Source organism: Hylobates moloch, unplaced genomic scaffold, assembly GCF_009828535.3.
Source record: "Hylobates moloch isolate HMO894 unplaced genomic scaffold, HMol_V3 SCAFFOLD_10, whole genome shotgun sequence".
NCBI classification, from domain to species: domain Eukaryota; kingdom Metazoa; phylum Chordata; class Mammalia; order Primates; family Hylobatidae; genus Hylobates; species Hylobates moloch.
In genome coordinates, this window is record NW_026652285.1 from 27380374 (window position 1) to 27408333 (window position 27960).

General features: G+C 47.5%; 2 protein-coding genes across 4 annotated transcripts in view; one reads left to right on the top strand and one right to left on the bottom strand.

Annotated features, from left to right (window-relative positions):
• Positions 1-13104, bottom strand: DUSP3 (dual specificity phosphatase 3). Its single transcript, XM_032163780.2, has 3 exons — positions 12538-13104; positions 8444-8670; positions 1-3691 (listed from the first exon to the last, which is right to left on the bottom strand). Exons 1-3 carry the CDS (start codon positions 12660-12662, stop codon positions 3486-3488), a joined length of 558 nt encoding a protein of 185 aa, XP_032019671.1. The 5' UTR covers positions 12663-13104; the 3' UTR covers positions 1-3485.
• A 161-nt stretch (positions 13105-13265) lies between these two features.
• CFAP97D1 (CFAP97 domain containing 1) overlaps positions 13266-27960 on the top strand; it is a 29819-nt gene continuing 15124 nt past the window's right edge. The window contains exons 1-6 of one of the 3 annotated variants that reach the window (XR_009215162.1): positions 13279-14193; positions 14726-14796; positions 15397-15515; positions 16838-16961; positions 17495-17551; positions 18041-18169. Coding sequence is in view for 2 of the 3 variants with exons in the window: in XM_032163782.3 (XP_032019673.1) it covers positions 14070-14193; positions 14726-14796; positions 15397-15515; positions 17495-17551; positions 18041-18164 (495 nt within the window). In the remaining variant the exon portion in view is untranslated. Of the gene's footprint in view, positions 14194-14725; positions 14797-15396; positions 15516-16837; positions 16962-17494; positions 17552-18040; positions 18495-27960 lie in introns of those variants that run through there. The other 2 variants (XM_032163781.2, XM_032163782.3) reach the window with 2 other exon arrangements.

Here is a 27960-nt window from a genome sequence, read left to right on the forward strand (position 1 = left end):
TACCTTTGTAATGTAAGACATTTATTTTGGCTAAAGTTTTGGTGTTTTAACACTGATTTGTGATACAATGGACATTAAACTTCCTTTAAAAAAGAAAAAAACAATTTGGTAGCTCTCCCTTTTCTGTCCAGAAAATTCACTCTTTCACAATCAAATTACCCTAAAATTTGGCGGAGTTAAGAGGCAAGAAAAGTTAAGCTTCCAACCAATCTGTTCTCTCAACCTGAAATGTGTTCTATTTCCAATCGGGATAAAACCTTGACTTGCAAGGACCATCACGGTTAGCCCTTCAGTGATTCCTGACACCAGTTCTGTGAAAAAGAAAATTTCCTGCGAGAAAAGCTCATGTCTTCATATTGAAGATCAGTGCTTTTTTTTTTTTTTTCTTTAAAACAGTAGCATCTTAACTTGTGGCACAAAAGGCACCAACATTCCCTTTCCAAACCATCCATCACCATGGGTGGAAGGCAGCGCCACCTGCTGGCCATCATTATGACTCACATACCCATAATTTCTTTGCGGTGCTGAATTCCAAGTGGGGATTATTAGAGACCCCTCAGAGTCAAAAGGGACCTTAGAGGTCTTCTAGATGAGTCCCTTCACTTGTAGGTGGTGGTTTCTGGATAACTCAGAGTGGCAGGGACACAGACCAGCCTGTGGAAAGGTATACTGCTTTAAGATTGAGAAGAAAACCATTTGGCGCTCTAATTTTGCCTGGATGGTGCTCTGTCAGTCAAAGAAAGGGAACAGGTCTGGGGAGGGGGTAAGGGCACCCTGAGTTCCTGTTCCATCACTTCCCAGGCGGTAGAAGGCTGTCCAGGAACAGCTCCCATCCACAACTGGGCATGTGTTGGCTCTTACACAAGAGACTTTTATTTTACTTGAAGAACTAAGAGCTAAATCTCGTTAAGTAAATACGGGGTTTTGGGGGTGAAGGACTATCAAGAAATCCCAAGTTATCAGCATAAAAGTAGTCCCAAAGTAAAGGCAGTAATTCTCCCAATGGCCTTTTCTCCCTCATGCCCCCACAGAGACTTTCGAGAGGTCCTAGTTAGCCAGCCACACCAACCTGCTGTGTTCACGTAAGTAGCTGTGACCACTGCCTGGGCATGGGAGGGAAGCCCCAGCCCCAGCTCCCTAGCCTTTTCCAGGAGCAGAGCAGAGAGCTCTACTTAGGGGTGCTACATCCCACCTGGAGAAAGAGCTGCACATTCTAGCCTATGAGGGACCCACCCTTTTTACTTGCTTCTCCGGGGCTGGATCGAGGGCATGTGCAGTACACCTGGAAATCCCAGGGAGCCCCCTTCTTTTGAAAGAGTATCGTATGAAAGAATCCAGCTTCAGGGAGCAGCAAACCCAAAATCTTGCCCAGTTCCACCTTATACAGCTGGACAACCCTGGGGGCCAGGCCCTTAATCATTCTGAACCTCAGTTCGTTTTTTAAAAAAGGTCACAATACAAGAACAAGCTCTACTAACTTTATAGGGTTATTGTGAGGTTCAAGTTAGATTAAGTTGGAAGGCTACCTGGAAGCTGTGCAGTGAGGTACCCAGTTTAGAGGATGGCCATTTCACTTAGGTGGGTTTATCTGGACACCTTTCTCACTATCTAGAGAAGAAGACACATACTGGTTGCTCAGGGCTGCTGTGGTCACAGAGAAAAGCGGACAGCAAGTGACCAGGCTGTGACCATACAGCAGGGCTGCTCCTGTATGATCAGAGACCTTCACAGCCAGGAGTGAGGCCTTAACGCCACACCTGCTTCTCCGTGTCCCAGCCAGGAGCTCCTGGCCAACTCTGAAAAAGGCACATTCCCTACCCTGGCATATTAACACTGCCTGAATTTAAATGTAAAACTGAGTTGTAAATAGTCAACAAAAGTCCCTGATATTTCTTTCATTTTAGGTAAGACTCCTTCACAAGGCCTTGCAAGCAATCCTACCATGAATTCAGTCTTCTGGGAGCGTGATACACTCACCAGAACAATGCCCTATATCTATTTGGTGCTCAAAAAGTGTTTAATTTCTTAAACTTTTATCAGACACCTATGTGCAAGGTGCGGGGGGCATGGCTGAGGAACTTCTCTTTGCCCAGAGTGACCCTGAAGATAAATAGCATCACAATCACTTTCCATAATAACAATAATGTAAAATCCTAACGAGACTGTGTTTAAAACAAAACTCTTATAATAATTCTGGCAAATGTGCATACACATGTGAGGGCTAGTGCATTCCAATATCATCCTTTGAAAGTCTTTTGAAAGGTTTATCGTGTTTGGTTTTTTTTGCTCTACCACCAATAAAGGATCCATTTGGACACTCCGCCATGTCTCATGTCTGCCTGGCTGAGTCACTTCAGGGATCCCGTGCTGGCTGGCACCAAAGAGCTGTAAGAGCCACTTGCAATGGGCAGGGTGTGTGCCTGGGACCTTTCACTTCCCTGCTCATCTTCTGGCTGCGTTTCTGAGAGGCACACACCCCACACACACCCATGCACACACGCTGTAATTAGCCAACTTCCTCCTTCTGTTCTTGGAATAGCAACCGAGACAAAAAGCAGTTAGCACGAGTGGCTTGGGCTTGCCAACACTATAATTCAGGACAAAACCCTTGTAATTCTCCAAATGGTGGGGTTTTTAAATAGGCTGGACTTCAACACCCTGTTTTCTAAAAAAGAAAAAAAAAAAAAAAAAGCATGCCCAAGGCATCGCTCTTCTCAAAAACGAAGTGACTGACATAAGGTCGAAGGGAAATATCCCGGAGCAGCAGATTCTGAACTCAAGGCTTCCAAAGATTCACATTTTGAAAACTCTATGGATTTAGGAGGGTTCCCCAGGTTTGCCCACACAAGGCCTCTTTGTGTAGGGACCATTTATCCTAAGGAAATCATCCAAATGCAGCCTTGCTGTGGGAATCTCCATCCACTAATAACTGACGGACACCCCCGCCCCAGCTTCGGACCTCAAGACGTGAGAGGGCTGCCTATGCACAGGGTGTGGAAGGCTGTGGGGACAGTGGGGGGCACAGACATGGTGGGGAGAGTGGCCTGCATTTGCATAGTTCCTTTACTAGGGCTCAAGGTGTTGAGGTCCCCACTCAAGAGAGGATTCGGGAGTTCGGGAAGGGAGGTCATGAGGGACCTCTGTGAGCATCCTAGGCCTTACGCTTCCACACACCTCCCGCCCTGGGCCATCGGGAAGCATGCAGGCCACAGGCCTTCCCCCTCTGAGCCCCCCTCTCAGAGAAAAGACATCATAAGTTACAGAAACAGGACAACTGGGGAGCAAGGACGCCCCCCTTGGCAAGCTTCTTTATGTGCTCCCCAGGGTGGGGAAAGTGGCCCAGGACTGTGTTGGGACAGACTTGTAGACAAGTGCCTTGTGATACTGGGAGCAGGGTACAGTGTGTTTCCTAAACATGGCAGCTCGGGACACCTTTGCCCACGGCCTCCCCCGCGGACCTCTCGAGCAAAGGCAGTGGGGGTGCCCTAGGGTTTCAACTTCCCCTCCTTGGCTAGTCTGTCATTGAGCTGGCAGAGCTGGGCCAGGAAGCCATCGTTGGGGCCAATCTCACGGTTCTGCCTCACGATGCTCAGGGCAGACTTGACGTCCATCTTCTGCCGCATCATGAGGTAGGCGATAACTAGCGTTGGGGAGCGGCTGTAACCTTCCCGGCAGTGGACGAGCACCCGGCCTGTAAGAAACAAGGGAGATGCAGTGAGCTGGGGGCGTCCCATCACACCGTGGCGTTGGTCAAGACTCTTCTGTGAAGTGCCACTTAAAAGCACAATGTCACGCCACTGTGTGCCCGCCAGAATGGCTAAAATGAAAAGGATGGAAAACCCAAGTGCTGGTGAAGATATGGGGCAACTGGAACTCTTCTGCGTGGCTGGGGGAGGTGGGGCGTGAATTGGCACAACCACTTTGGAAAGCTGTGCGGTATCTCCTCAAGCTGAACACGTGCATCCCCTCTGGCCCAGCAATCCCACTCCCAGGCCCAGGCCCGATAGAGATATGCATTCACATTCATGAACCTGGGCCAGAATGTTCATAGGCAGCACTGTACATCATGGCCTGCGGTTAGAAACCCCCAAAAGCCCATCCACAGTAGAAAGGATAAATACAAAGAATGACCAGCCTGCCACTTAGCAGAAGCAACACGGAGGCAGCACACAGATATGAGGTGGATGAGCCCACAGAGTGGGAAAGCGGGCAAAACCCATCTGTGCTGTCAGAAGCCTGCAAGGGGCTGGGCACGGTGGCTCACGCCTGTAATCCCAGCATTTTGGGAGGCCAAGGCAAGTGGATCACAAGGTCAGGAGTTCAAGACCAGACTGGCCAGAGAATTGCTTGAACCTGGGAGGCAGAGGTTGCGATGAGCTGAGATTGTCCCACCGGCCTGCACCAGGAGGGAAAGAGGGAAACTCTATAAAAAAAAAAAAAAAAAAAAAAAAAAGCCTGCATGGCAGAGGCTCTGGGAGCTGGGGATGGGGGTGGTGGAGCATAGAGACTGGGGTGCTTTCCAGGGTGCTGGTAGTGTTTTGTTTCTTTTTTTTTTTGGAAATGGAGTTTCGTTCTTGTTGTCCAGGCTGGAGTGCAGTGGCGCAATCTCAGCTCACTTCAACCTCCGCCTCCCGGGTTCAAGCAATTCTCCTGCCTCAGCCTCCCGAGTAGCTGGGACTACAGGGGCCCGCCACCATGCCCGGCTAATTTTTTTGTATCTTTTAGTAGAGATGGGGTTATTTTAATATAGTGTGTGTGTGTGTATATATATATATGTGTGTGTGTGTGTGTGTGTGTGTATATATAGACACCATCTCTCAATATCCACAGGGGAGATTGGTTCCAGGACCTCCTGCAGATACCCAAATCCACAGATGCTCAAGTCCCTGATTATAAAATGACATCATATATGCAAATAACCTCTGCACAGCACATCCTCCCCTATACTTTAAATCATCTCCAGATGACTTACGATACCCAAGACAATGTAAACATTTATTAGACTATATCATCTAGAGAATAATGACAAGAAAAAAAGTCTGTACATGTTCAGTACAGACATAACATCTTTTTATGTTGTTTTTAATATTTTTCAGACTGCGGTTAGTTGAATCCACAGATGTGGAACCCACGGATATGGAGGACCGACTGTATATTCTATTGGTTCTGTTTTTTCTAGAGAATCCTGACCAATACACTGGTTATTAACTCGTGATCCACCTAACCTCAAGATGCCTCAGTTTTCTTATCTGGCCAATAGTACCCATTGCACAAGGTGGTTAGAAGATTAAAGGAGACGACACATGAATCCTCTAGGTTAGCACCTGGCACCCATGTGCACTCAAAAAATGTTACCCAATACCGGGCATCCTCTGGTGGCACCTAGTACACCCTCAACTACAGCAGCCCTGGTCCTGTGTCATTGCCAGACATGCGCAGATCGACTTTCCTCTCCCAGAGGACGAATTCTTTAAGAGCAAGAAATGGCCAGGCATGGTGGCTCACACCTATAATCCCAGCACATTGGGAGGTCGAGGTGGGCGGATCCCCTGAGGTAAGGAGTTCGAGACCATCCTGGCCAACATGGCGAAACCCCGTCTCTACTAAAAATACAAAAATTAGCTGGGCGTGGTGGCTCACGCCTGTAATCTCAGCTACTCAGAAGGCTTAGGCAGCAGAATCACTTGAACCCGGGAGGTGGAGGTTGCAGTGAGCCGAGATTGAGCCACTGCACTCCAGCCTGGGTAACAAGAGCGAGACTCTGTCTCAAAAAAAAAAAAAGGCAAGAAATGTGGGGCATTGATTTTTGGATGCGTTAGAATCTCTAGCATACACTATGTGCTCAATAAATATTTGCTGACTAGCTGAGTGAATTATTACCTACTAACACCTCTATAAGGCCATTGTTTGGCAAGGAATCTGCTAGCCCAGCATCCAACAGAGTCTCTTCTGCTCCCAACACCCTACCCCCAAAACACCACTCTATTTTCCCAATGCCTTCCAAATTAGGAAGCAGGAGTCCTCCACTTTCTTGCCCATTCACCCTCCGGCCTGTATGCCCGAAATATTCAGAGTGGGGCTTCCCCTGCCCCACCCTAGGAATGAGACCCTCTGCAGAGCAGCCACCTCACCATCTAGAACATACTCTGCATGCCTAGTGCACACAGAGCCTACTGGGAAAGGGGCCAGTTCAACCTCCCATTCCTCTAGGCTCAGCCCAGATGCCACCTCCTCCATGAAGCCTCTCTTTGTTTTCCCAGCTGGGAGTGACTGCTCCCTCTTGAGCACCCTCAGCCATCCCACCCAGCTCTCAGTGATGGGTCCCTGGGCCCCACACACTGTCGGAGGCCAGCGTGTTTCTGTTGACTCACTTGGCCACTCAGAAGCATTTATACTTGGTATTAGAGCCCATGGAATTCTTCATCACTTGCTCATTAATCATTTGCAGTGTACCTACTATGTGCCTGATGCTACATCAGGTGCTAAGGAGACAGACAAGGAACAAAGTGGACCCAGCCTGAGGGCAGGCTTCATGGAAGAGAGGACAGCATGCCAAGGACAAGGTAGAGTTTGCCAGAGGAAGGGGCAGGGAGAGGCAGAGAGAACTTTTCAGCCTGAAGACCCAGCACACCTGGACTGAGACAGGTCAAAAAAAGGGCATGTTCCTAGTTGTTTGGAAAGAGAAAACAAAGTCAGAGAGCTTGAAATTCCCTGAATGAATAACCAATTGATATTACATGAGAACAACAAAATCCTTCCCCTTCGCCCAGCCTATGTCTACACAGGGTGAGGAACTCAGTACAGCTGGAGTGGAGGGGGTGAGCAGGGTTGGGGGGTGACAGTGACCAGGAAGGACCATGAGGGGCCTGTCAGCAAAGTCTGTAGATACTCCCACAGTAAAGCTTCTCTCTCAGCCCTGATCGTGCACTGTCCAGTAGTCTAGAAAATTCTGTTTACTGGAAATCATTCAGACGGTGAGCCTGCTGGGCCCAAGAATCGTCAGTGTAGTAGAGCCAAGCCTGTTCACACCTCATGGGGGTCCCCTCCGCTGGGAGGGTTTGGGGTGGGGAGGGAGGAAGAGGTAAAGGGAGGAGCTGAAACAGCTAAAAGCAGAAAGGGAGAAAGGGCAAGTGGCCCAGCCTGCTCAGCTGATGTCTGCTTTGTGGCCTTCTAGGGTTTCTTGCTGGAATACCTTGGTGACTGTCAGCGCCTTGGTAGTTCTCCTTCAGTCTTACCTTATATTTGGGGGCTACAGGAAGTGTTTTGTAAGTGGCTGGAAGATTTGGCCGGGGGGTGCTGTGGTTTGCTGACTGCCAACCTAAGCCGACCACAGCTACCCCTTTTCCCCTTGCCAGGCAGTCACGTGAATCTCTAGCCAATGAGATGTGAGGGGTGTTTCTGGGAAATGTTTTACTTGTTCTTAAAAAGAGAGACCGGGAATGGTGGCACGTGCTTGTAGTCCCAGCTACTCAGGAGGCTGAGGTGAGAGGATTGCTTGAGCCCAGGAGTTGGAGACCAGTCTAGACAACATAGCAAGACCCTGTCTCTTTAAAAAAGAGAGAGAGAGAGTGGCCAGGCACGGTGGCTCATGCCTGTAATCCCAGCACTTTGGGAGGCCGAGGCAGGTGGATCACCTGAGGTCGGGAGTTCGAGACCAGCCTCACCAACATGGTGAAACCCCATCTCTACTAAAAATACAAAATTAGCCAGGCGTGGTGGTGCATGCCAGTAATCCCAGCTACTTGGGAGGCTGAGGCAGAGGAATTGCTTGAACCTGGGAGGTGAAGTTTGTGGTGAGCCAAGATCGCACCACTGCCCTCCAGCCTGGGCAACAAGAGTGAAACTCCATCTCGAAAAACAAAAAAAAGAGAGAGAGAGAGAAGAGGAAAAAAAGTGGGAAGAGACAGCTGCAGTGCCTCATCTGCTGTACTTTGTCCTGCTTGGATGTGGTAACCGGATCCCATCTTGGGACCATGACGGGAGCACCCAACACTGAGGTGGCAGAAGAGAGAAAGGGAAAGGGCCTGGTCCAGATGCCACCATGGAGCTGCTGAATCAAGTAGCCCCTGAATCAACCAGCCCCCATGCTCCTTCACCTCAGGACTTCTTGCCATGCACATTAACACATTAACACATCTTCCTCATCGTTACAGCTGTTTGAATGGGGGATGTGTAAGCAACTGGAAACCAACCTCCAGCCAAAGGGCAATCAAATGCAAGGACCCTGGGGCTGCCATGGTGTGAATGAGTTGCACATCCTGTGACACATGGGGCCACTTGACAGGCAGCCAGGTGAGCAGAGAGAGACCTACAGCTCTGTCACTCACCCCAGAAGATGGGAAACAAGGGGGTTTCCAAGAAGAGACCTGTTGTGGGCCTGTTTTCCAGAGGGACAGTCCAGTCAGAGCTGCCTCCCATCTTTTCCTGGCGGGAGGTCCCTTACCATTCTTTTGAGCCAAAGCCTGGTCAATGAAGTCGGCAGCCCTTTCAAAGTAAGCGCTGAGGTTGAACTCCTGTGTGTCGTTGGCCTTGATGCCCAGGTATGTGATGCCGGAGTCCTTGTAGAAGTTGGCATTGGTGTTGACGTGCATGAAGGACCTGCCCTCAGCCGCGTTCAGCACATGGGTGATGCCTATTTTCTGCAGCTTGGGGATATCCTGAGCCACAGACCTGGACAGGAGACAGTGGTGGGGATGATTAACCAACCAAATGGCAGCCCCAGGGGGAGGAAGATAGAGAAGGATTTAAGCTTGGCAAAGCAAGGAAACCCTCCATGCTCTGGCCCCTGCCAGCTTCTCCTGCCTCATCTTATGACCTCTTCCCTCACTCTGCCCATATCAAATTGCCAGCAGCTTCCCCAGATAGACTGGTGGTTTCATAGCCATGCTGTCCCCTCTGTCTGGAATGCTCTTTCCCACCTTCTCTGGAGAAATGCGCCCTCTCATCTTTCACACCCTCTGCAGTGTTTGTCTCCCCTCCATTCCATTTGGCCCCATGCTCCCTAAGCTGTGGTGGGGGTGTACATAGCCAACTGGTTACAAATGGGCTCTGGAACCAGACTAACTGGGTCTGCATCCAGCCCAAGTACTAGCCAGACAACCTTAAGCAAGCCATTTAACCTTTCTGTGCCTCAGTTTCCCTCTCTGTAAAATGGGGATAACAGTGCCTTCTCCTTGAGGTTGTTATGAGTATTAAATGGGCTATTCCGTTGACAGAGCCAGACACGGTAGTGAGCACTATGATTCTAATGCTTCATTGTGCTTCTGTGTTTAGACATCCAGGCTGTGAGCTCCTTGAGAGAGGAACCGTGTCTGCTTTAAGTCTGTTTCCCCACCATCTGCTATAGTACCTGCTACATAGTAGGTGCTGAAGAAATAAGCGGTGAATGAGTGCAGAAGAATAAATTTGTCACGTGCCAGGCAGCCCCCTCCCTGCCCCCAGAGGGATCCTACCTGCCACATTCCACTGGCTACGTTTCCAAAGCTCTTTTGGGTGATTTAGTACTTGGGGAGTAAGTGGCCCCAACAGAACTATGGGAGGTTACAAAATAATTGATCTAAGGCCGGGTGTGGTGGCTCACACCTGTAATCCCAGCACTCTGGGAGGCCGAGGCAGGTGGATCACCTGAGGTCGGGAGTTCGGGACCAGCCTGGCCAACGTGCTGAAACCCCATCTCTACTAAAAATACAAAAGTTAGCCAGGTGTGGTGGTACATGCCTGTAATCCCAGCTACTCGGGAGGCTGAGACAGGAGAATCACTTGAACCCGGGAGGTGGAGGTTGCAGTGTGCCGACATTGTGCCATTGCACTCTAGCCTGGGTGACAGAGTGAGACTCCATCTCGAACAATAAAATAAAATAAAATAAAAATAAAAATAATAATTGGTCTGAATGGTGAAAAGGCCCCTTTATTTCATCTCACAAAACATCCCAGTCCAAATGGCAGTTTATACTTTACAAAATGCCACCTCCTATGTGATCTTGTTTGCCCACTGCGAGCAGCCCTGTGAGGAACAAGGATGGCAATATCCCTCCTTAACAGAGCTTGAACTCAGGCCCAACAGGATGGGCAGAGGGATGGGCACAGGCCCCGTGTGCTGCTGGTGGCAGATCTGGGAGAAGACCTCCTTTCTCCCGACATCCAGCCCTGCTCTATCTTCCACCTCACTCTGCCCCTCATGGCCACATCTGCTGCAAAACCCCCAAGGCCTGGCACATGTGGCTCACACAGGCTCTGGCTCTGCCTTGTGAGGACGTGGCTGCAGCTCTGATTTTGTTAAGGGGATGGAGCCCAAGTCCTCTTGGTGCTTGGTGCTCACTGATCCTCCCTGTTGAGGAACCCCCACACCCCTGGCCAAATCAAGGTCAGAGGTGCTTAGAGGGCAAGGGATGTATTTTCTACAGTGGCCATCAGCAATTGCCACTCTGGCTGTACACCAGACATGTACAACCTTGGTTTCCACTTGGGAGGTGATGACAGCTGAAAGGCCAAGCTGCCCAAGCAAGCGGGATTCCTGAGGCTAACAAGGCCTGCTTGCTGCTTGGGGCGAGAGGAAGGGTGTCTCTAGAGCTTTGCAATTCCTGAAGCCTTTGGCTGACACTGTGGGACTCTTGTTTATTCCTGCTTAGGACACCGCACAAGACTGTGAAGCAGTGGCTGATAGAAAAAAACACTTTGAAGAGTCACTCCCATTTATCTCCCTTCTCTAATACTTTTTTTTTTTTTGAGATGGAGTTTCACTGTTGTTGCCCAGCTGGAGCGCAATGGTGCGATCTTGGCTCACTGCAACCTCCACCTCCTGGGTTCAAATGATTCTCCTGTCTCAGCCTCCCGAGTAGCTGGGATTACAGGCGCCGGCCACCAAGCCCAGCTAATTTTTGTATTTTTAGTAGAGACAGGGTTTCACCATGTTGGTCAGGCTGGTCTCGAACTGCTGACCTCAGGTGATCCACCTGCCTCGGCCTCCCAAAGTGCTGGGATTACAGGCGTGAGCCACCGCGCCAGACCTCTAATACTATTAATAATTCAACATTCAAAAAATTTACTATTATCATTATTACTATCGCTACCATGAATGAACATTGTACAGTGCCTAACATAAAGTAAGTGCTCAGACTGGTGAATGAATGATGGAATGGATGCGAACTGTCCCCATGAGGCTGGGGCCTGATGGACCCCTTCTAGTTCCACAATGACCCCCATTTCCGTGGCAGTCCTTGGCAGGCTAAACAGCAGGTCATAGCGGAGGTCAGGAAATACATACATGAACAAGACATTGACCCTGTCCTTGTAGTCCCTCACACACTCTGAGCCACCATTTCCTCCTCTGTAAAATGGGAAGAGGGTTAGTTTTGAGTTTTCAACATGCCATCCTTGGGCTGAGCCATGAAGGTTAGGATTTTGGTAACTGGGTCCTCAGAGTCTCTTGAAAATCCAACCTGAGCCTTTCCAAGGCTGTACAGGCATGCTAATCTATCCTTTCTTGTGGCTCCTATTTCACATCTCAGAATGTTAACACTGGTTCTCTCCTGCTGATTAGACATTCTTACTAGAAAAAAAATTTTTTAATTTAAATAAAAAAAAAAATTTCTTACTGGCCGGGTGCGGTGGCTCACGCCTGTAATCCCAGCACTTTTGGAGGCCGAGGCGGGCGGATCACCAGGTCAGGAGTTTGAGACCAGCCTGGCCAAGAGACCAGCCTGGCCAATATGGTGAAACCCTGTCTCTACTAAAAATACAAAAATTAGCCAGGCGTGGTGGCGGGCGCCTGTAATCCCAGCTACTCGAGAGGCTAAGGCAGGAGAATTGCTTGAACCCAGGAGGCAGAGGTTGCAGTGAGCCGAGATCTCGCCTTTGCACTCCAGCCTGGGTGACAGAGCCTGGGGGTGAAAGGTCAAGAGCCTTTCTAGGTGGTGGCTCAGGTCCTTGTGGGGGGTTATCACCGGACCGTTCTAGAATCTCCTGTAAATGAAACCACATCTGGAAGGTGGAGGCCTGGAAATCCCGGCCCAGCTCCCCGGACTCGCTCGTTTGGGGTGTTTAGTTTCCCTGATCCGGGACTGCCGGGCCGGGAAAATTCCATGCCCGAATTGTGACGTCGGCCCGTTGCCATGGCGGCGAAGGCAGACATTCCGCGGTGACCTCACTGCAGAACCAGGCAGCTGTCACATGACGCGCGGGCAGGAGACCGGCCGGGCGACCGAGGGCCACCTGTTAAGTGAACATGGTAGCCCCGACCCCGCCCAAGGCCAAGCCCCAAGCGGGTGGCGGCTGAGGACCCGGGCAGGCGCCCCCCGGGCTCCGTGCACCCCGCCAGGGGAAGGGCCGCGGCCGGCCAGGCAGGGTTCCAGTTCCTTGGCCCCACGCGCGGGGGTAGGCGTCGACTCCAGCCCCCTCCCAAGCCCCCGCTGCGGCTCCCGGAGGGGCGATAGCGCCCGGGCTCCCCCAACCCAAGACTCGCGACACCCCGACCCCAGCCTCGGGTGGGCGGGGCGTCCCGAGAGGGACTGCGGGGCCGGGCCCGCGAAGGGGACTCACGCGTTGCCCACGTAGATCCGCGGGGTGACCTCGTTGCAGGGCTGGCTTGGGAGGCTGTAGCAGCCGCTGCCGTCCGAGAGCAGGTCGTTGAGATCCTGCACCGAGAGCTCGAACGAGCCCGACATGGCGGCGGCGGGGCCCTGCACGCCCGGCAGGAGCAAACGAGGCGGAGAGCGGCGAGTCAGCTGGGCGGGGGCTCGCGCCGGGAGCCGCCCCGTCCCGCCCCTGGGGCGGGCCCGCCGGGTTCCGGGAGCTGCCGAGCGCGGGCGCCGTGACGCTGGGGCCCCGCGCGCCACTCCTGGGCGAGTCCCGGAGGGAAGACGCCACAGCCCTAGAGTCTCAGGGGTCGTCGCCCCATCCCGGTCCGGGTTCGGCTCGTGAGCGGCTCCCTGCTGTGGAGGCAGCACCCGGACGCTTGACAGAATCCCCGCCCCAGCCCAGCCCTGCTGGATCAGAGTGGACGTTTTACGGACCCCAGGAGGTCCCTACGAAGGTCAAAGTCTGAGAAGCCCTACTCTGGGGCGCATCTGCTTTCAACATTCATTGAGAGTCATCGTCGTGCTTAAAAGCAGGCAGGTTTGGAATTCTGAGGAATTACTTAACCTGAGCCTGTTTGCAGAAAAAAAAAAAAAAAAAGAGGGATAGTAATAGTACCTAATTCTAGGGTTGCTGGAAGGGTTAAATGTGACATTCAAAGACGGCACCCAGCACTGCATGGTGAGCACTCAATAAGTGTTGGTCCTTCATCAACAAATGCGTTGAGCACCCAGTGGGTGCTATACCCTGTGCTGGGGTGGAGATAAATCAGACTTCTGCAGCCCTTCCTGGAGCAGATGCCAGCCCACCATAAGCCACTCAGCATTTCCTGAACTCCCACTAAGTACAAAAGATAGTCTCTGTACTGGAGGAAAGCCGCCCTCCCCTACTACCATGAAAAACTGGAAAAACTCCCTTCCTGCAAAAGGGCAAATTTGGCCTTGAATTCAGGAACCCCACATCCTGAGCCCAGCCCTGCAACCAACTTGGTTCTTGAGTAACATTGCTGCTGCTGTGGTCTTCAGTTTCCTCATTTGCAAAAGGAATTGGATCAGATTATCATTAGGGTCAACTTTCTCCTCCCCCAAAACTTGTGGTCTTGCACCTTCAGGGGAGCTATTGCAGTGGAGACTACTTAGCTGATAGCCCAAGATGTGTAAACAAGGCTGGAATTTCTGTATCCCTCACCCCACCCCGTGCCTGCCCACCCCTCCCAGTGCACCACTTCTTTCCTTCTGGTGTTGGCTGGCAGCATCTGCATTCTAAGCAGGGGGGAAAGCTTTCAAGTTCCTTGACCTTCATCTTGACTTGAGCCTAGGTTAGCATTAAAAACAAGCCCAGAGGCAGCCAACCATGCTCTGCTGCTCCTACTCCCTTCCCGGGACCTGTCCCTGATGTCATAACTGGGTAACTATGACAGCTTGTCATGGGGACAGCTAGGCACCTCACAGAGGAGTCTGGGTACCTCATTTCTGAAGTGAGACTAGGAAGAGAAGATGAAGAATTCCCTGGATTATCTGGCCTACCCTGTTATCGTCTCTAATCACAGGCAAAGCACAACCTTCAGAAAGAAACTGGACTTTGGCCACTACGTATCTCACAAGAATAGAATACAAATAGGTATGTGGGCAGTTTGGGCTGGACACTGCTATTAGGGATTTTGGAATGGTATGCCATAAAGAGATCGACAGTAAACCAGACCAGGTCACAGCTTTGGGATGATATGGCCTTATCTGCTGAGTTTGGGGAAGAGGGCATTAGCACCAATAACAAAATGTGTCTTCCACCAGGGAGTTCACTGGATGGAAATACTCCTTTAAACTCTTTAAAGCCGAAGTATGTTAGAAAGAGGATAAGACTTCAGAAGCCAATAGACAGGCTAATAATATTGGAAAAAGATTGGAAGAGAGGCTTTTTCATTAGATTAAAAGGCCATTTATCTCTGTAAATTTTACTTTCACTATTCTTTTGTTTCTGCTCAAAACTCTCCAGAGATGTTCATTTGATAAATCAAACCAAACTTCCTGAGTCGCATTAAGGTCCTAATTCGAAATTGTTCATTGGTCAAGGACATTGTCTAGTGCTGGTTTTCTGAGGCCGCTACTGGAATTCCTGTGATGTAACATTGTTCCCTTTTATCCCCCTTCTCTAGTGAAGCCTGCTGTTGATACCAAACCTCCAGTGGCGCACACACATCACATTTTAAAATTGAGCAAACTACAGGTATTTGTTCTTGCTGCTTGCAGATGTGCAGATGTATTTTATTGACTTCCAGTCTGTTTCCTAAAGAGGTTCAATTTCCCAGAGCCTTCTAAATACCCATCTACTCAAAGATTTGTTAATACTCCTCCTCCCCACACGTCACCCCCAGTCTTTTTTTTTTTGCCCCGAGACAGAGTCTCGCTCTGTTGCCCAGGCTGGATGGAGTGCAGTGGCACAATCTTGGCTCACTGCAACCTCCACCTCCCAGATTCAAGCAATTCTCCTGCCTCAGCCTCCGGAATAGCTGGGATTACAGGCATGTGGCACCATGCCCAGCTAATTTTTCATATTTTTAGTAGAGACAGGAGTTCACTGTATTGGCCAGGATGGTCTTAGTCTCCTGACCTCGTGATCCGCCTGCCTCGGCCTCCCAAAGTGCTGGGATTACAGGCGTGAGCCACTGCGCCCGCCCCCCCAGTCTTTTAAGTTCTGCTCCCAGTCTCCACTGTGGCCCTCAATGCACCCCTTTCCCACGATCTCAGAGGAGGGGGACACTAAGTCATTGTGTGTTGGGGCAGTGCACTGATGGTGTCACCATGGTGAGGTGTGGTTTCTTACCAGGGTGAACAAAAGAAAATCAACAAAATCGAGTATGAAAACAAGCAACTGTGTCAGAAAATCGCAAATGCCCATCGAGGCCCTGCCAAGGTGGATTGCTGGAATGAATATTTTTCCAAGAGGTAATGTTCTTTGTCCTCATTTCAGTTTTGAAAAGTCAAAATTGACTTTCCTCTTGGGTTTTAGTGTGAGGTTTTCCCAAGCCAGAGGAGTAGTTAAGGGAAGTTATCTGGAGGGGGAACCAAACAGACCATGTTACACAGAATGAAAACTTTAAAAATGGGGACCTTTCTCTAGCATTAAAGAGCTTTTATTTCATATAAGAGACTTTTATTTCATCTAAGAGACTTTTCAGAGTCCTATTCAGTGTGTCACAAGAATGCACTGCCCACTTTTATAAAATGGTGGCCATGTGTCTTAGTCCACTATAGGGTGTTATAGCAAAATGCTATAAACTGGTGGCTTATAAACAACAAAAATTTATTTCTCATAGTTCTAGAGGCAAGGAAGTCCAAAGATCAAGGTGCCAGTAAATTTGGCATCTGATGAGGGCCTGCTTCATAGACAGCCATCTTTTCACTGTAACTTCACGGGGCAGAAGGAGCAAGGGGGTTCTCTCAGGCATCTTTCATAAGGACACTAATTCCATTAGGATGACCTAATCAGTTCTCAAAGGCCCACCCCCAATACAATCACCTTAGTGGTTAGGATTTGAACATAAGAATTTTGGGGGACACAGGCATCTGTTCCATAGCACCATGGCTGGGGCTATGATGTGACATTCTTAAAATCAGTTTCAGAAATCTTTCCTGAGCAACTACTATGTGCTAGGTACCAGGAATAATAAAGATGAAATGAGATGTATATTTCCTTATCTCAAAGAACTCAAGGTCTTGTGGGGGAGATATTTATGGAAATAATGACAGTGCAGTGTGGTTAGGGATACAAAAGAAGCGCCATGCAAGAGAAAGAATTTGGTGGGGGGAGGAGATGGTCAAGATGCCATTTCTATATCCTGGCATATTCTGGTATAAATTGGAAGCTGAGAGGAGTGAGGTGACCCAAAACTTGTCACCAGCCATTTGTGATTTATCCACAGGGAGACCTTCCCCCAACCAGAAGTTCTCAATCCTGGTTTTACATTATAATCCTTGGGGAATTTTAACAAAATGCCAGTGTGCACTGTTCACCTCAGATGAATGAAGCAGAATCTTCTCATGGGCAACAGGGTTGAGGACCACTGATATAAACCTGCGAATGCTGTGCATGTTTCCCGGAGTGCAGTGCAGACCAACAGGCTGCCCCAGGGACCTGTGGGCTCAGCAGGACAGTTTACTCCCTGCACTTAGACAGTCTGGCATTTATGATCTCATGACTTCATCTCCCCCACTCGTCAAGATGAGCATTTCCTTCTTCACCCATCTCGGGGTTTTGTGTTTTTCAGCTTAAACAGAGAAGCAAGGAACCGCGAGCTAGTGAGAATCACCATGGAAAACCAGGGCATTCTGAAGAGGCTTGTTGATCGCAAACCCTACTATGACCGCAGGGCATCTGAGATAGACTGGCAGGCACGTGGGCACTCATGTTATACTCCCAGACACACACAGAGTTTGTCTGTGTTCAGCCTAGAGAGAGTCTCAGAAAGATCCCTAAACAGCTAGAGTCAGATCACATGAAATGTAACAATCGTTAAAAGAAAAACCATCCAAAGCAAACAAAGCTAACAGGCACAAACCATCAAACAAACAGCTAAAACAGCTTGGTAGCAAAGCTATTATGTGTCAGTTTCATAACATAACAATTATGTGTCAGTTTCAGGAAAATAATCTAGTAGCATCTTCCCTCACCCCTTAATTCATTAAGAAAGGCTGAATGTACAGGGATGAAGGGTATAAGATTCAGTCAGTATGCGGTTTGTTTGCTTCATTTAGGAATGACCCTTAAAAAGGCTGGGGGAGGGGAAACCATCTGTGGTGTTTTAAAAAACCTCCACTTACTGACTTTGGTTTTTAAATCTTTTCTAAGTCATCCCTAGGATTTAGAACTTCAGTAATAGCACCAATGCCCTGGCATTGACATAAACCAATTTTTTTCCTTCAAGAATTCAAGGCGCTATATCAGAAATACCACGAGATATCTTCTCTCCCAAAATGAATAGGTATGTCTCTCTTACTATCAAACATTGTGACCACAGCTGATACCAAAGCCCTGAGAATCCCATAAATGGTGAATGAGGGGCCCAGTTAAGGAGACGGACTTTGCTCTTCTCATATAATACTGACTAGTCCTCCATTCGGGAAACTTGGGGCTCTCTGACTTTATTTCTCTTCTCCATACAAGAAGGAAATAACATTGTCTTTTGTCATCATCTTTGAGGCTTTGTGGGAGTCCAAGGGGAAGTGATTTGTTCCAGTAAGACATAAACTGGAAGACCTGTGGCTTTAAAGTTGCGCCAAAGTTACATTCCAGGTCTCTGTCAGTAATCAAAAGTACCAGCAGGTTGTCATTTTGTATTATTTAACATTATTAGTAACGACTAAGTGGCTTCCCCCACCCAAGGGAGAAGGATAAGTGGACACTCAGGCGTTCCAAAGAATAGTTCCGTATAATTGATGTGTCTCCTTCTCTCTTCTCCACTGAATACAAGGTTACTCACCATGGAAAAGATACAAGAGAAGGCCCTAGGATTTCTTGGCTGCTTAGAATCTCAAGACACTCCTGAGTGGCTGAATGCTCAATCTTCAGATGCTTCAATAAAGCTTGGAACATAAAATGCGTAAGTTACATTTAGGGGACCCAAAGGCTTTACGTTCTCATTCCAAAATGGGGCAGGCAGAAGGAAAGATGCAATGAGCATTTTTATTTGGGGCCATGAAAAGAAGTTTTAACAAGAGAAAGAGAGAGAGAAATCTGAGCGAACTCTTTAAAACATACACCATCATCACCATTCCACGGAAGAAGAAAAGCTGGGGTGAGATCATCCAGCCACAAGTACAGCACTGTCAAAATGGAAAACAAACTCACATGACAATATCAAGCTTCAGAAAACACAAGGAACAAATGCCGTTAGTTCTCTGTGAATACACACAATCGGAAAAGAATGCCTCATTGACCTTTCCATGGACTCTGTTCATTTATAGGGAGCAGCAGCAGTGAAAATGTCTCAAAACATACGGTGAGACAATGTTGCAGGCCTGCTACGACTGGTCGTGCTGGTTTTCAGCCCAACTATATTAGTCAGCATTTGCCAAAGAGACAGACTCAATAGGAGAGAGAGCGAGAAAGAGAGAGAGAGAGAGAGGATTTATCTGGGGGAATTGGCTCACAAGATCATGGAAGCTGAAGTCCCACCACAGGCCATCTGCAAGCTGGAGACCCTGGTGGAGCAGGGCAGACAAACCCCAAAGTGGGGCTTAGCCTGCGAGGGTTCTTGGCTTCACCCAGGAAAGAATTTAAGGGTGAGCCAGTGGTAGGGTAGAAGAAGACAGTTTTATTGAAGCAGCAGTGTTACAGCTCTGGCAGTGTTACAGCTCCATGACTGCTCCTGCAGAACAGGGCTACCCCAAAGGCAGAGAGTTTTGCATTCATAGTTATACGTACTTTTAATTACATGTAGATTAAGGGGCGGTTTGTGCAGAAATTCTAGGGAAGGAGTAGTAATTTTTTTTTTTTTTTTTGAGATGGAGTCTCACTCTGTCACCCAGGCTGGAGTGCAATGGCACAATCTCAGCTCACTGCAACCTCCGCCTCCTGTGTTCAAGCGATTCTCCTGCCTCAGCCTCCCAAGTAGCTGAGACTACAGGCACACGACACCATACCCAGCTAATTTTTGTATTTTTAGTAGAGGCGAGGTTTCACCATATTGGCCAGGCTGGTCTTGAACTTCTGACCTTGTGATCCACCCGCCTCCGCCTCTCAAAGTGCTGGGATTACAGGTGTGAGCCACCATGTCCGGCCTATAGGAAAGGGTAGTAATTTTTGGGTCCTTGGGTCATTGCCCTGGAAAGGGGTGGTAACTCCTAGGTGTTGCCATGGTAATGGTAAACTGACATGGCACACTAGTGGGAGTGTCTTATGGAAAGCTGCTTCCACTCCTTTCTTGTTTTAGCTAGTCCTCAATTGGATCCTGTGTCCAAGCCCCGCCTCTGGAGTCAAGGCCTGCCTCCCACCTCACTAGGATGCTGGTAGCATGGCTTGGTCCAAGCCCAAAAACCTCAGAACCAAGAAGAAGGTGGTGTAACTCTCAGTTCCAGGCCAAAGGCTGAGAACCCACTAGGGGGGACAAGGGTGCTGGTGTGAGTCTTGGAGTACAAAGGCCAAGGAGCCTAGAGTTGTTGTTGTTCCAGGACAGGAGAGGAAGAGTGTATTCCAGTTCCAGCAGATAGATTGACATATTCGCCTCTTGTCTGTTTTTGTTCTTTCTGAACCCACAGCAAGTTGGATGATGCCTCTCCACATTGAGAGTGGATCTTCCCACATAGTTCGCTCAGACTTACATGCTAATCTCCCCTGGAAACACTCACAGACACACCCAAAAATAATGCTTTACCAGGTTTCTATTCAGTCAAGTTGGCACCTTAAATTAACCATCGCACTGACTTTTTAAACTTTCTATTTTGAAATAATGAAAATTCACAGGTAGTTGCACATAAAGGAATAGGGAGGCCTCCTGCACCCTTGACCCAGTCTCCACCCACATTAGCATCTTGCGTAACTGGAGTACAATATCAAAACCAGGAAACTGACATTGGGATGATGCATGGAACCTATGCAGGTTTCATCAGTTATAGATGCACTCATTTTTGTACATATATGTATAGCTCTATGCGGTTTTTGCCACATGTATAGCTTTGTATAACCACAACCACATTCGAGATACTTAAACGCACTATTATCAAAAGACACTCTTGTGCCACCCTTTTAGCCACAGTCACCTCAGACCCTCAAGCCTAACTCTTGGCAATCACAATCTGTTTTCCACCTCTCTGTTAGTTCATGGTATTACATAAATGGCATCATGCAATGTATGTCCATCCTTTTGAGATTGGCTTTTTTCACTCAGGATAATTTCCTTGATGTTCATCCAAGTTGCGTGTGCCTTTTTATTGCTGAGTAGTATTCCATGGTATGGACATACTACAATATATTTAACCATACATCCATCAAAGGACATTGGGGTAGTTCCTAGTTTTTCAAACATTTATTATTATTATTATTATTATTATTATTATTATTATTATTTTGAGATGGAGTCTCATTCTGTTGCCCAGGCTGGAGTGCAGTGGCATGATCTCAGCTCACTGCAACCTCCACCTCCCAGGTTCAAGCAATTCTCCTGTCTCAACCTCCCAAGTAGCTGGGACTACAGGCACGTGCCACCACACCCAGCTAATTTTTGTATTTTTAGTAGAGAAGGGGTATCACCATATTGGCCAGGCTGTTCTTGAACTCCTAACCCTGTGATCCGCCTGCCTCAGCCTCCCAAAGTGCTGGGATTACAAGCGTGAGCCACTGCACCCAGCCTTAATATTATACGTGAAACTGCTGTGAACATTTGTGTGCAAGTTTCTGCATGGAAATGTGTTTTCTCTGGAATAAATGCCCAAGAGTACAATTGCTGGGTTGTATGGTAAGTCCAATTTTAGTTTTAAAAGGAATTACGAAACGATTTTCCAGAGCAGCTATACCATTTTATATTCCCACCAACAATGGATGAGTGAGCCAGTTTCTCCACATCCTCACCAACATTTGATGTTATCACTTTTTTTTTACTTTAGCCATTCTGATATGTATGTAGTGAAATCTCATCTGTATATCCTCTTCAGTGAAATGTCTGTGCATGTCTTTTGCTCATTTCCTAATTTGATTTTTTTTTTTTTTTTGAGACAGTGTCTCGCTCTGTCGCCCAGGCTGGAGTGCAGTGGCACGATCTTGGCTCACTGCAACCTCCACCTCCAGAGTTCAAGCGATTCTCCTGTCTCAGTCTCCTGAGTAGCTGGGATTACAAGCATGTACCACCAGGCCCGGCTAATTTTTATATTTTTAATAGAGACAGGGTTTCACCATGTTGGCCCAGCTGGTCTCAAATTCCTGACCTCAGGTGATCCACCTGCCTCGGCCTCCCAAAGTGCTGGCATTACAGGCATGAGCCACCACACCTGGCCTGATTTTTTAAATAGCAAATTTTGAAAGTGATTTACATATTATAGAAATAAGTCCTTTGCCTGCTATGCGCTTTGCATGTATTTTTCTCCCAGTCTATAATTTGTCTTTTCATCCTCAGGGTCTTTGACAGAGCAAAATATTTTTATTTCGATGACATCCAATATATCAATGATGAAACTGTTCTAAATCTTGACTCTATCAATGTCAATATCCTTGTTGTGCTACTGTACCATATAGTTTGGCAATATGCTACCACTGGGGGAATCTGGTAAAGAGTTTACAGGATCTCTCTGTATTATTTCCTACATGCATGTGAATCTACAGTTATCTCAAAATAGAAAGCTTAAAAAAAAAACATGCCTAAATACAAATTCATTATTAACTGGTTCCAGTTAATCTCAGTTTGAGAAACAACCATTCTTCTAGACACCCAGGTTAAAAACCTGAGGTCATCTTTTACTTCATTCCTTCTCTTTCCTCCTATCCCCATCCCTACATATCTTTTTGTTGTTGTTGTTGTTGTTGTTGTTGTTTTAAAGACAGAGTCACTCTCTTGCCCAGGCTATGGTCTATCGAGGTGATCTTAAAGCTACAAGTCTTATGTCTCAATCTCTATATGAGCTACTGCCCATATTTCAGGCACTTGTGATTCGCAACTTGTATTACTAATGCAAAAATATGCCCATATCACTTTCTAGCTTAATGGCTTCAGTGATTTGCCATTCTTGCATAATGGCCTGGAGCTTTAAATAGAGCATACAAGGCTTTTCAGGATCCAGCCCATGAACTGCTCAGGTTATATTAGTTACAGTTTCAAATGTTTGGAGATTTTCTAGTTATCTTTCTGTTATTAATTTTTAATTTGATCCCATTATGTCCAGAGAATACACTCTATCATTTCAATTCTTTTAAATTTGTTAAGGTTTTTTTAAATCAAGGTGAATATTTTATGGACATGTGAAAAGAATGTGTATCGCGCTGTTATTGGGCAAAGTGTTCTATAAATATCAGTTAGGTCCCATTGGTTGATGGTGTTCAGTTCTTCTACATCCTGATGATTTTTTCTCTAGTAGTTCTATCAATTGCTAAGGGTGGGGTGTTGAAATCCCCAACTGTAATTGTGGATTTTTCTATGTCTCTTTTTAACTCTGTTTTTGCTTCATATATTTTGAAGCTCTGGTGTTTGGCACATACACATTAAAGATTGCTATATATTTTTGGTGGATTGATTTATTGATTTTTTTTTTTTTTTTGAGACAGAGTCTCACTCTGTCACCCAGGCTGGAGTGCAGCAGTGTGATCTCAGTTCACTGCAACTTCCACCTCCTAGGCTCAAGCAATCCTCCCACCTCAGTCTCCCGAGTGGCTGGGACTACAGGCACGCACCACCGTGCCCAGCTAATTTTTGTATTTATTTTTAGTAGAGATGGGGTTTCATCATATTGCCCAGGCTGGTCTTGAACTCCTGGGCTCAAGTGATCCGCCCACATTAGCCTCCCAAAGTGCTGAGATTACAGACGTGAGATCTCTTTTTTTTTTTTTTTTTGAGACAAGAGTCTCGCTGTCGCCCGGGCTGGAAGGCTGGAGTGCAGTGGCGCAATCTCGGCTCACTGCAAGCTCCGCCTACCGGGTTCACGCCATTCTCCTGCCTCAGCCTCCTGAGTAGCTGGGACTACAGGCGCCCACCACCTCGCCCGGCTAATTTTTTGTATTTTTCGTAGAGACGGGGTTTCACTGTGTCAGCCAGGATGGTCTCGATCTCCTGACATTGTGATCCGCCCGTCTCGGCCTCCCAAAGTGCTGGGATTACAGGCGTGAGCCACCGCGCCCGGCCGAGATCTCTTTATTATTATATAATGTCCCTCTTTGTCCCTAGTAATTTTCTTTCTCTGAACTTACTTTATCTGATACTAACATACTCAGTGCTGCTTTCTTAAAATTAGTGTTTGCATGATATACTACCTTTTATCCTTTAACTTTCAGCCTACCTGTCTCATTATGTTTGAAGGAACATATACTTGCAGACAGCAGATACAGACGGTCTCTGACTTACAATGGTTTGACTTAAACGAATTTTTTTTTTTTTTTTTTTTTTTTAAGGGGAGTCTCGCTCTGTCGCCCAGGCTAGAGTGCAGTGGCGCAATCTCGGCTCACTGCAAGCTCCGCCTCCCGGGTTCACGCCATTCTCCTGCCTCAGCCTCTCCGAGTAGCTGGGACTACAGGCGCCCGCCACTGCGCCCGGCTAATTTTTTGTATTTTTAGTAGAGACGGGGTTTCACCGTGGTCTCGATCTCCTGACCTCGTGATCCGCCCGCCTCGGCCCCCCCAGGCGCTGTCTTACAAAGCGTGGTCCAACCCGCCCGGCCTTTTTTTTTTTTTTTTTTTGAGACGGAGTCTCGCTCTGTCGCCCAGGCTGGAGTGCAGTGGTGCGATCTCGGCTCACTGCAAGCTCCGCCTCCTGGGTTCACGCCATTCTCCTGCCTCAGCCTCCCCAGTAGCTGGGACTACAGGCGCCCGCCACCATGCCCAGCTAATTTTTTGTAGTTTTAGTAGAGATGGGGTTTCACCATGTTAGCCAGGATGGTCTCGATCTCCTGACCTTGTGATCTGCCCACCTCTGCCTCCCAAAGTGCTGGGATTAGAGGTGTGAGCCACCGCGCCCAGCATGATTTTTTTTTTTTAACCTTATGATGGTTCAAAAGCAATACACATTCAGTAGAAATCATACTTTAAGTACCCATACAACCATTTCTGTTGTTCACTTTCAGTACCGTATTCAACAGATAACATGACATATTCAATACTTTATTATAAAATAGGCTTTATGTTAGGTAATTTTGCCCAACTATAGGCTAATGTAAGTGTTCTGAGCACATTTAAGTTAGGCCTGGCTAAGCTATAATGTTTGACAGGTTAGATGTATTAAATGTATTTTTGACTTTGATGTTTTTCAACTTACCATGGATTTATTGGGAACATAACCTCATCATAAGTCAAGGAGCATCTATACTTCTATTTTTATGTATTGTGTTGTTTCTTTCTTTCCCTCCCTCCTTCTTCCCTTCTCTTCCCTCCTCCTCCTCCTCCCCCCTCCCATCCCTTCCTCTCCCCTCCCCTCCCCTTCCCTTCCCTTCCTTCTACCTTCTTTCCCTTTCTTAGGTCCCAGACTCCTTCTGTTAATTTATTTGTTTGGAGAGCTTCCTTTAGCCATGCTTTAAGGGTAGATATCAACAAACTGTTTCTCTTCATCTGAGAATGTCTTCATTTTTCCCTTTATTCCTGAAGGCTAATTTCACCTGATAACAGGATTCAAGGTTGATGGTTTTGTTTTCAGCACTTGATAAGTGTTGGACCACTTCTAGATGGCCTCCATCATTTCTTTTACAGGTAGCACAAAAATACAGTTTGAATTAGCATTCCTTCCTGGTTGTTTCTCCCTGACTGTTTTAAAGATTTCTTTTTTCTTAATCTCCAGTTTTTAGAAGGTAAATTATGATGTGTCAGTATGGCTTTGGACTGTTTTCTCTATTTGGAGCTCAATCAACTTCTTGAATCTGTAGGTGTTTGTCTTCCACCGGATTTGGGAAGTTTTCAGCCATTATTTCTCGGAATACTTTTCAGTTTCACACTTTCTCCTTTCCTGCAAAGACTCTGATGATACAAATGTTAGTAGCTCTATCACGGGATCCTTAGGGTGTCACTTTGCCAGCCAGAAACCTCTGTGGCTAGTGGCACCTTCTGCCTGAGTATTGTTTGTGCACGCTGGGCTTGTTCCACCCACTCAGCCCAGCAGGCTGTGCTTGGCTCACACTACAGGCCCAGATCCCACACCTGCCAGGGGTGAGCCAGGCATGGAGTGGCGAGGCGTGTGTGGGCAAGTGAGCACAGGGTCTGGCCACTATGCACAGCCAGGCATGCTGGCTGCTGTGGTGGGGTGGGGAGCTCAGGTGCTGGCACAGGTGCCAGCTCCATGCAAGGCTGTGGCTGGACCAGATGTACTGCACACGGCTTCCACTGCAGGCATCCACGTCTGGATGAGGGGAATGCAGTGGCACCCGGGAGCTTGGAGACGCCAGAAATCGCAGAGCCCCAAAGACGGTGTCACAGCCCTAGCTCAGGGAGCTGCAGCTCTTCTCTCCTTCTTGTCACCCACAACATGGAGAGCGGGGGTGGCGGCAGGGGGGTGTTTCAGCCCTATTTGTGTTATGGCTCTTTTAGCCCTGCCATTTGAAGAGGAGGAAAAAGTGATTCTATACCATCTTGTTCTGAAACCATAAGCCTGGCATTTAAAGGAAGCAGTGGTTGGTGACTGTATTCAAAGGGCAAGAAAAATGGAGTAAGAAACTCATCAGTGGCTGGGCGCAGTGGCCCACACCTGTAATCCCAGCACTTTGGCAGGCCAAGGCAGGTGGATTGCTTGAGGTCAGGAGTTCAAGACCAGCCTGACCAACAAGGTGAAACTGCGTCTCTACTAAAAATAAAAAAATTAGCCAAGCGTAGTGGTGGGTGCCTATAATCCTAGCTACTCAGGAGGCTGAGGCAGGAGAATCGCTTGAACCCAGGAGGCAGAGGTTGCAGTCAGATGAGATCATGCCATTGCACTCTAGCCTGGGTGACAGACACTCCCTCTCAAAAAAATAGAAAAAAAGAAAGAAATTGATCAATATTAACTCCACTAAATAGAGAAATGCTGCTCATTGGTTCTTAACTATCTGATTAAAAATGGGCTTTGTGCATATGCTGAACTCTGCAGTTATTAAAGAAATCATCAAGTATTATCATTGTTTCGATGCATGGTCCTGTGATTGGTAGCATAAATGATGTGATACTGGATAAGCAGATACAAAATTTGGCCACACGTTTTAAAGCATGTATTTGAACATACAATTGGCTAATATATCTGAGCACTGCCTGTAAATGACAGATGGTTCTAACTTTCTTAAACCCATCTTCCACAGGGAGTGAAGTGGATAGCAGGAAAGGTTACAAATCAGTGGATTGAGAATGGCAAACAGGAATAACTCACTACTAATTCTGCCCAGCTGATACTGAACACTGTCCTGAAAGAGCCAGACATTACTAATTGATCACAGCACTCTCCTGTTGAGTTTAATTGATCACAAGAGTGCTGTGATCACAATAAGAGAGTGCTGTGATCAATTAGTAATGTCTTCCACCAGTGCAGGAATGGGTGTTGGCTGCACATATGCCACCTATTTAACACTTCTGACCTAGAAAATTCCTCTAGAGAGCACATCCTCTCTGACTGACTGTAGATACAGGCAGCCAACTTATCTGTTTGAAGACCCAAGGATTAAAAAAGGTCCATCTTGAGGGGTTTGTAATAAGGAGATTTATTAGTGTTGGGCCCAGAGTGATGGATGGAGTTTTTCCAACATTTTGTCCAGGGGCTCAGAACATATGGACTGCTAGCTGAAATGGGGCTTGGAATTACATTTACACACATTCCACCAATAAATATTTGAACACAGGTGCATTTTTTAACAATAGTTTTCTGCATGAACTGCAAAAATGCCTTCCAAATGACCTCTGTCTCTGGGGTCCTACCCTTCCTACTCCCATAAATCTGGTAGCTAACAAACAGCTGTAGACACAGCTTGTCTTGGGGATTAGGGGCTGCCTTGACAGGAAATAAAGCAAGGATCACTTTTTATTTTTATTTTTTTGAGACAGGGTCTCACTTTGTTGCTCAGGCTGGAGTGCAGTGGTGCAATCAGAGATTACTGCAGCCTCCATCTACCTGGGCTCAAGCTATTCTCCTACCTCAGCTTCCCGAGTAGCTGGGACCACAGGGGCATACCACCATGCCCCGCTAATTTTTTTTTTATACTTTAAGTTCTAGGGTACATGTGCACAATATGCAGGTTTGTTACATAGGTATACATGTGTCATATTGGTGTGCTGCACCCGTTAACTCATTATTTACATTAGGTTTATCTCCTAATGCTATCCCTCCTCCCTCCCCCCACCCCACGACAGGCCCTGGTGTGTGATGTTCCCCACCCTGTGTCCAAGTGTTCTCATTGTTCAATTCCCACCTATGAGTGAGAACGTACGGTGTTTGGTTTTCTGTCATTGCGATAGTTTGCTCAGAATGATGGTTTCCAGCTTCATCCATTTCCCTACAAAGGACATGAACTCATCCTTTTTTATGGCTGCATAGTATTCCATGGTGTAAATGTGTCACATTTTCTTAATCCAGTCTGTCATTGATGGACATTTGGGTTGTTCCAAGTCTTTGCTACTGTGAATAGTGCCGCAATAAACATATGTGTGCATATGTCTTTATAGCAGCATGATTTATAATCCTTTGGGTATATGCCCAGTAATGGGATGGCTGGGTCAAATGGTATTTCTAGTTCTAGATCCTTGAGGAATCAC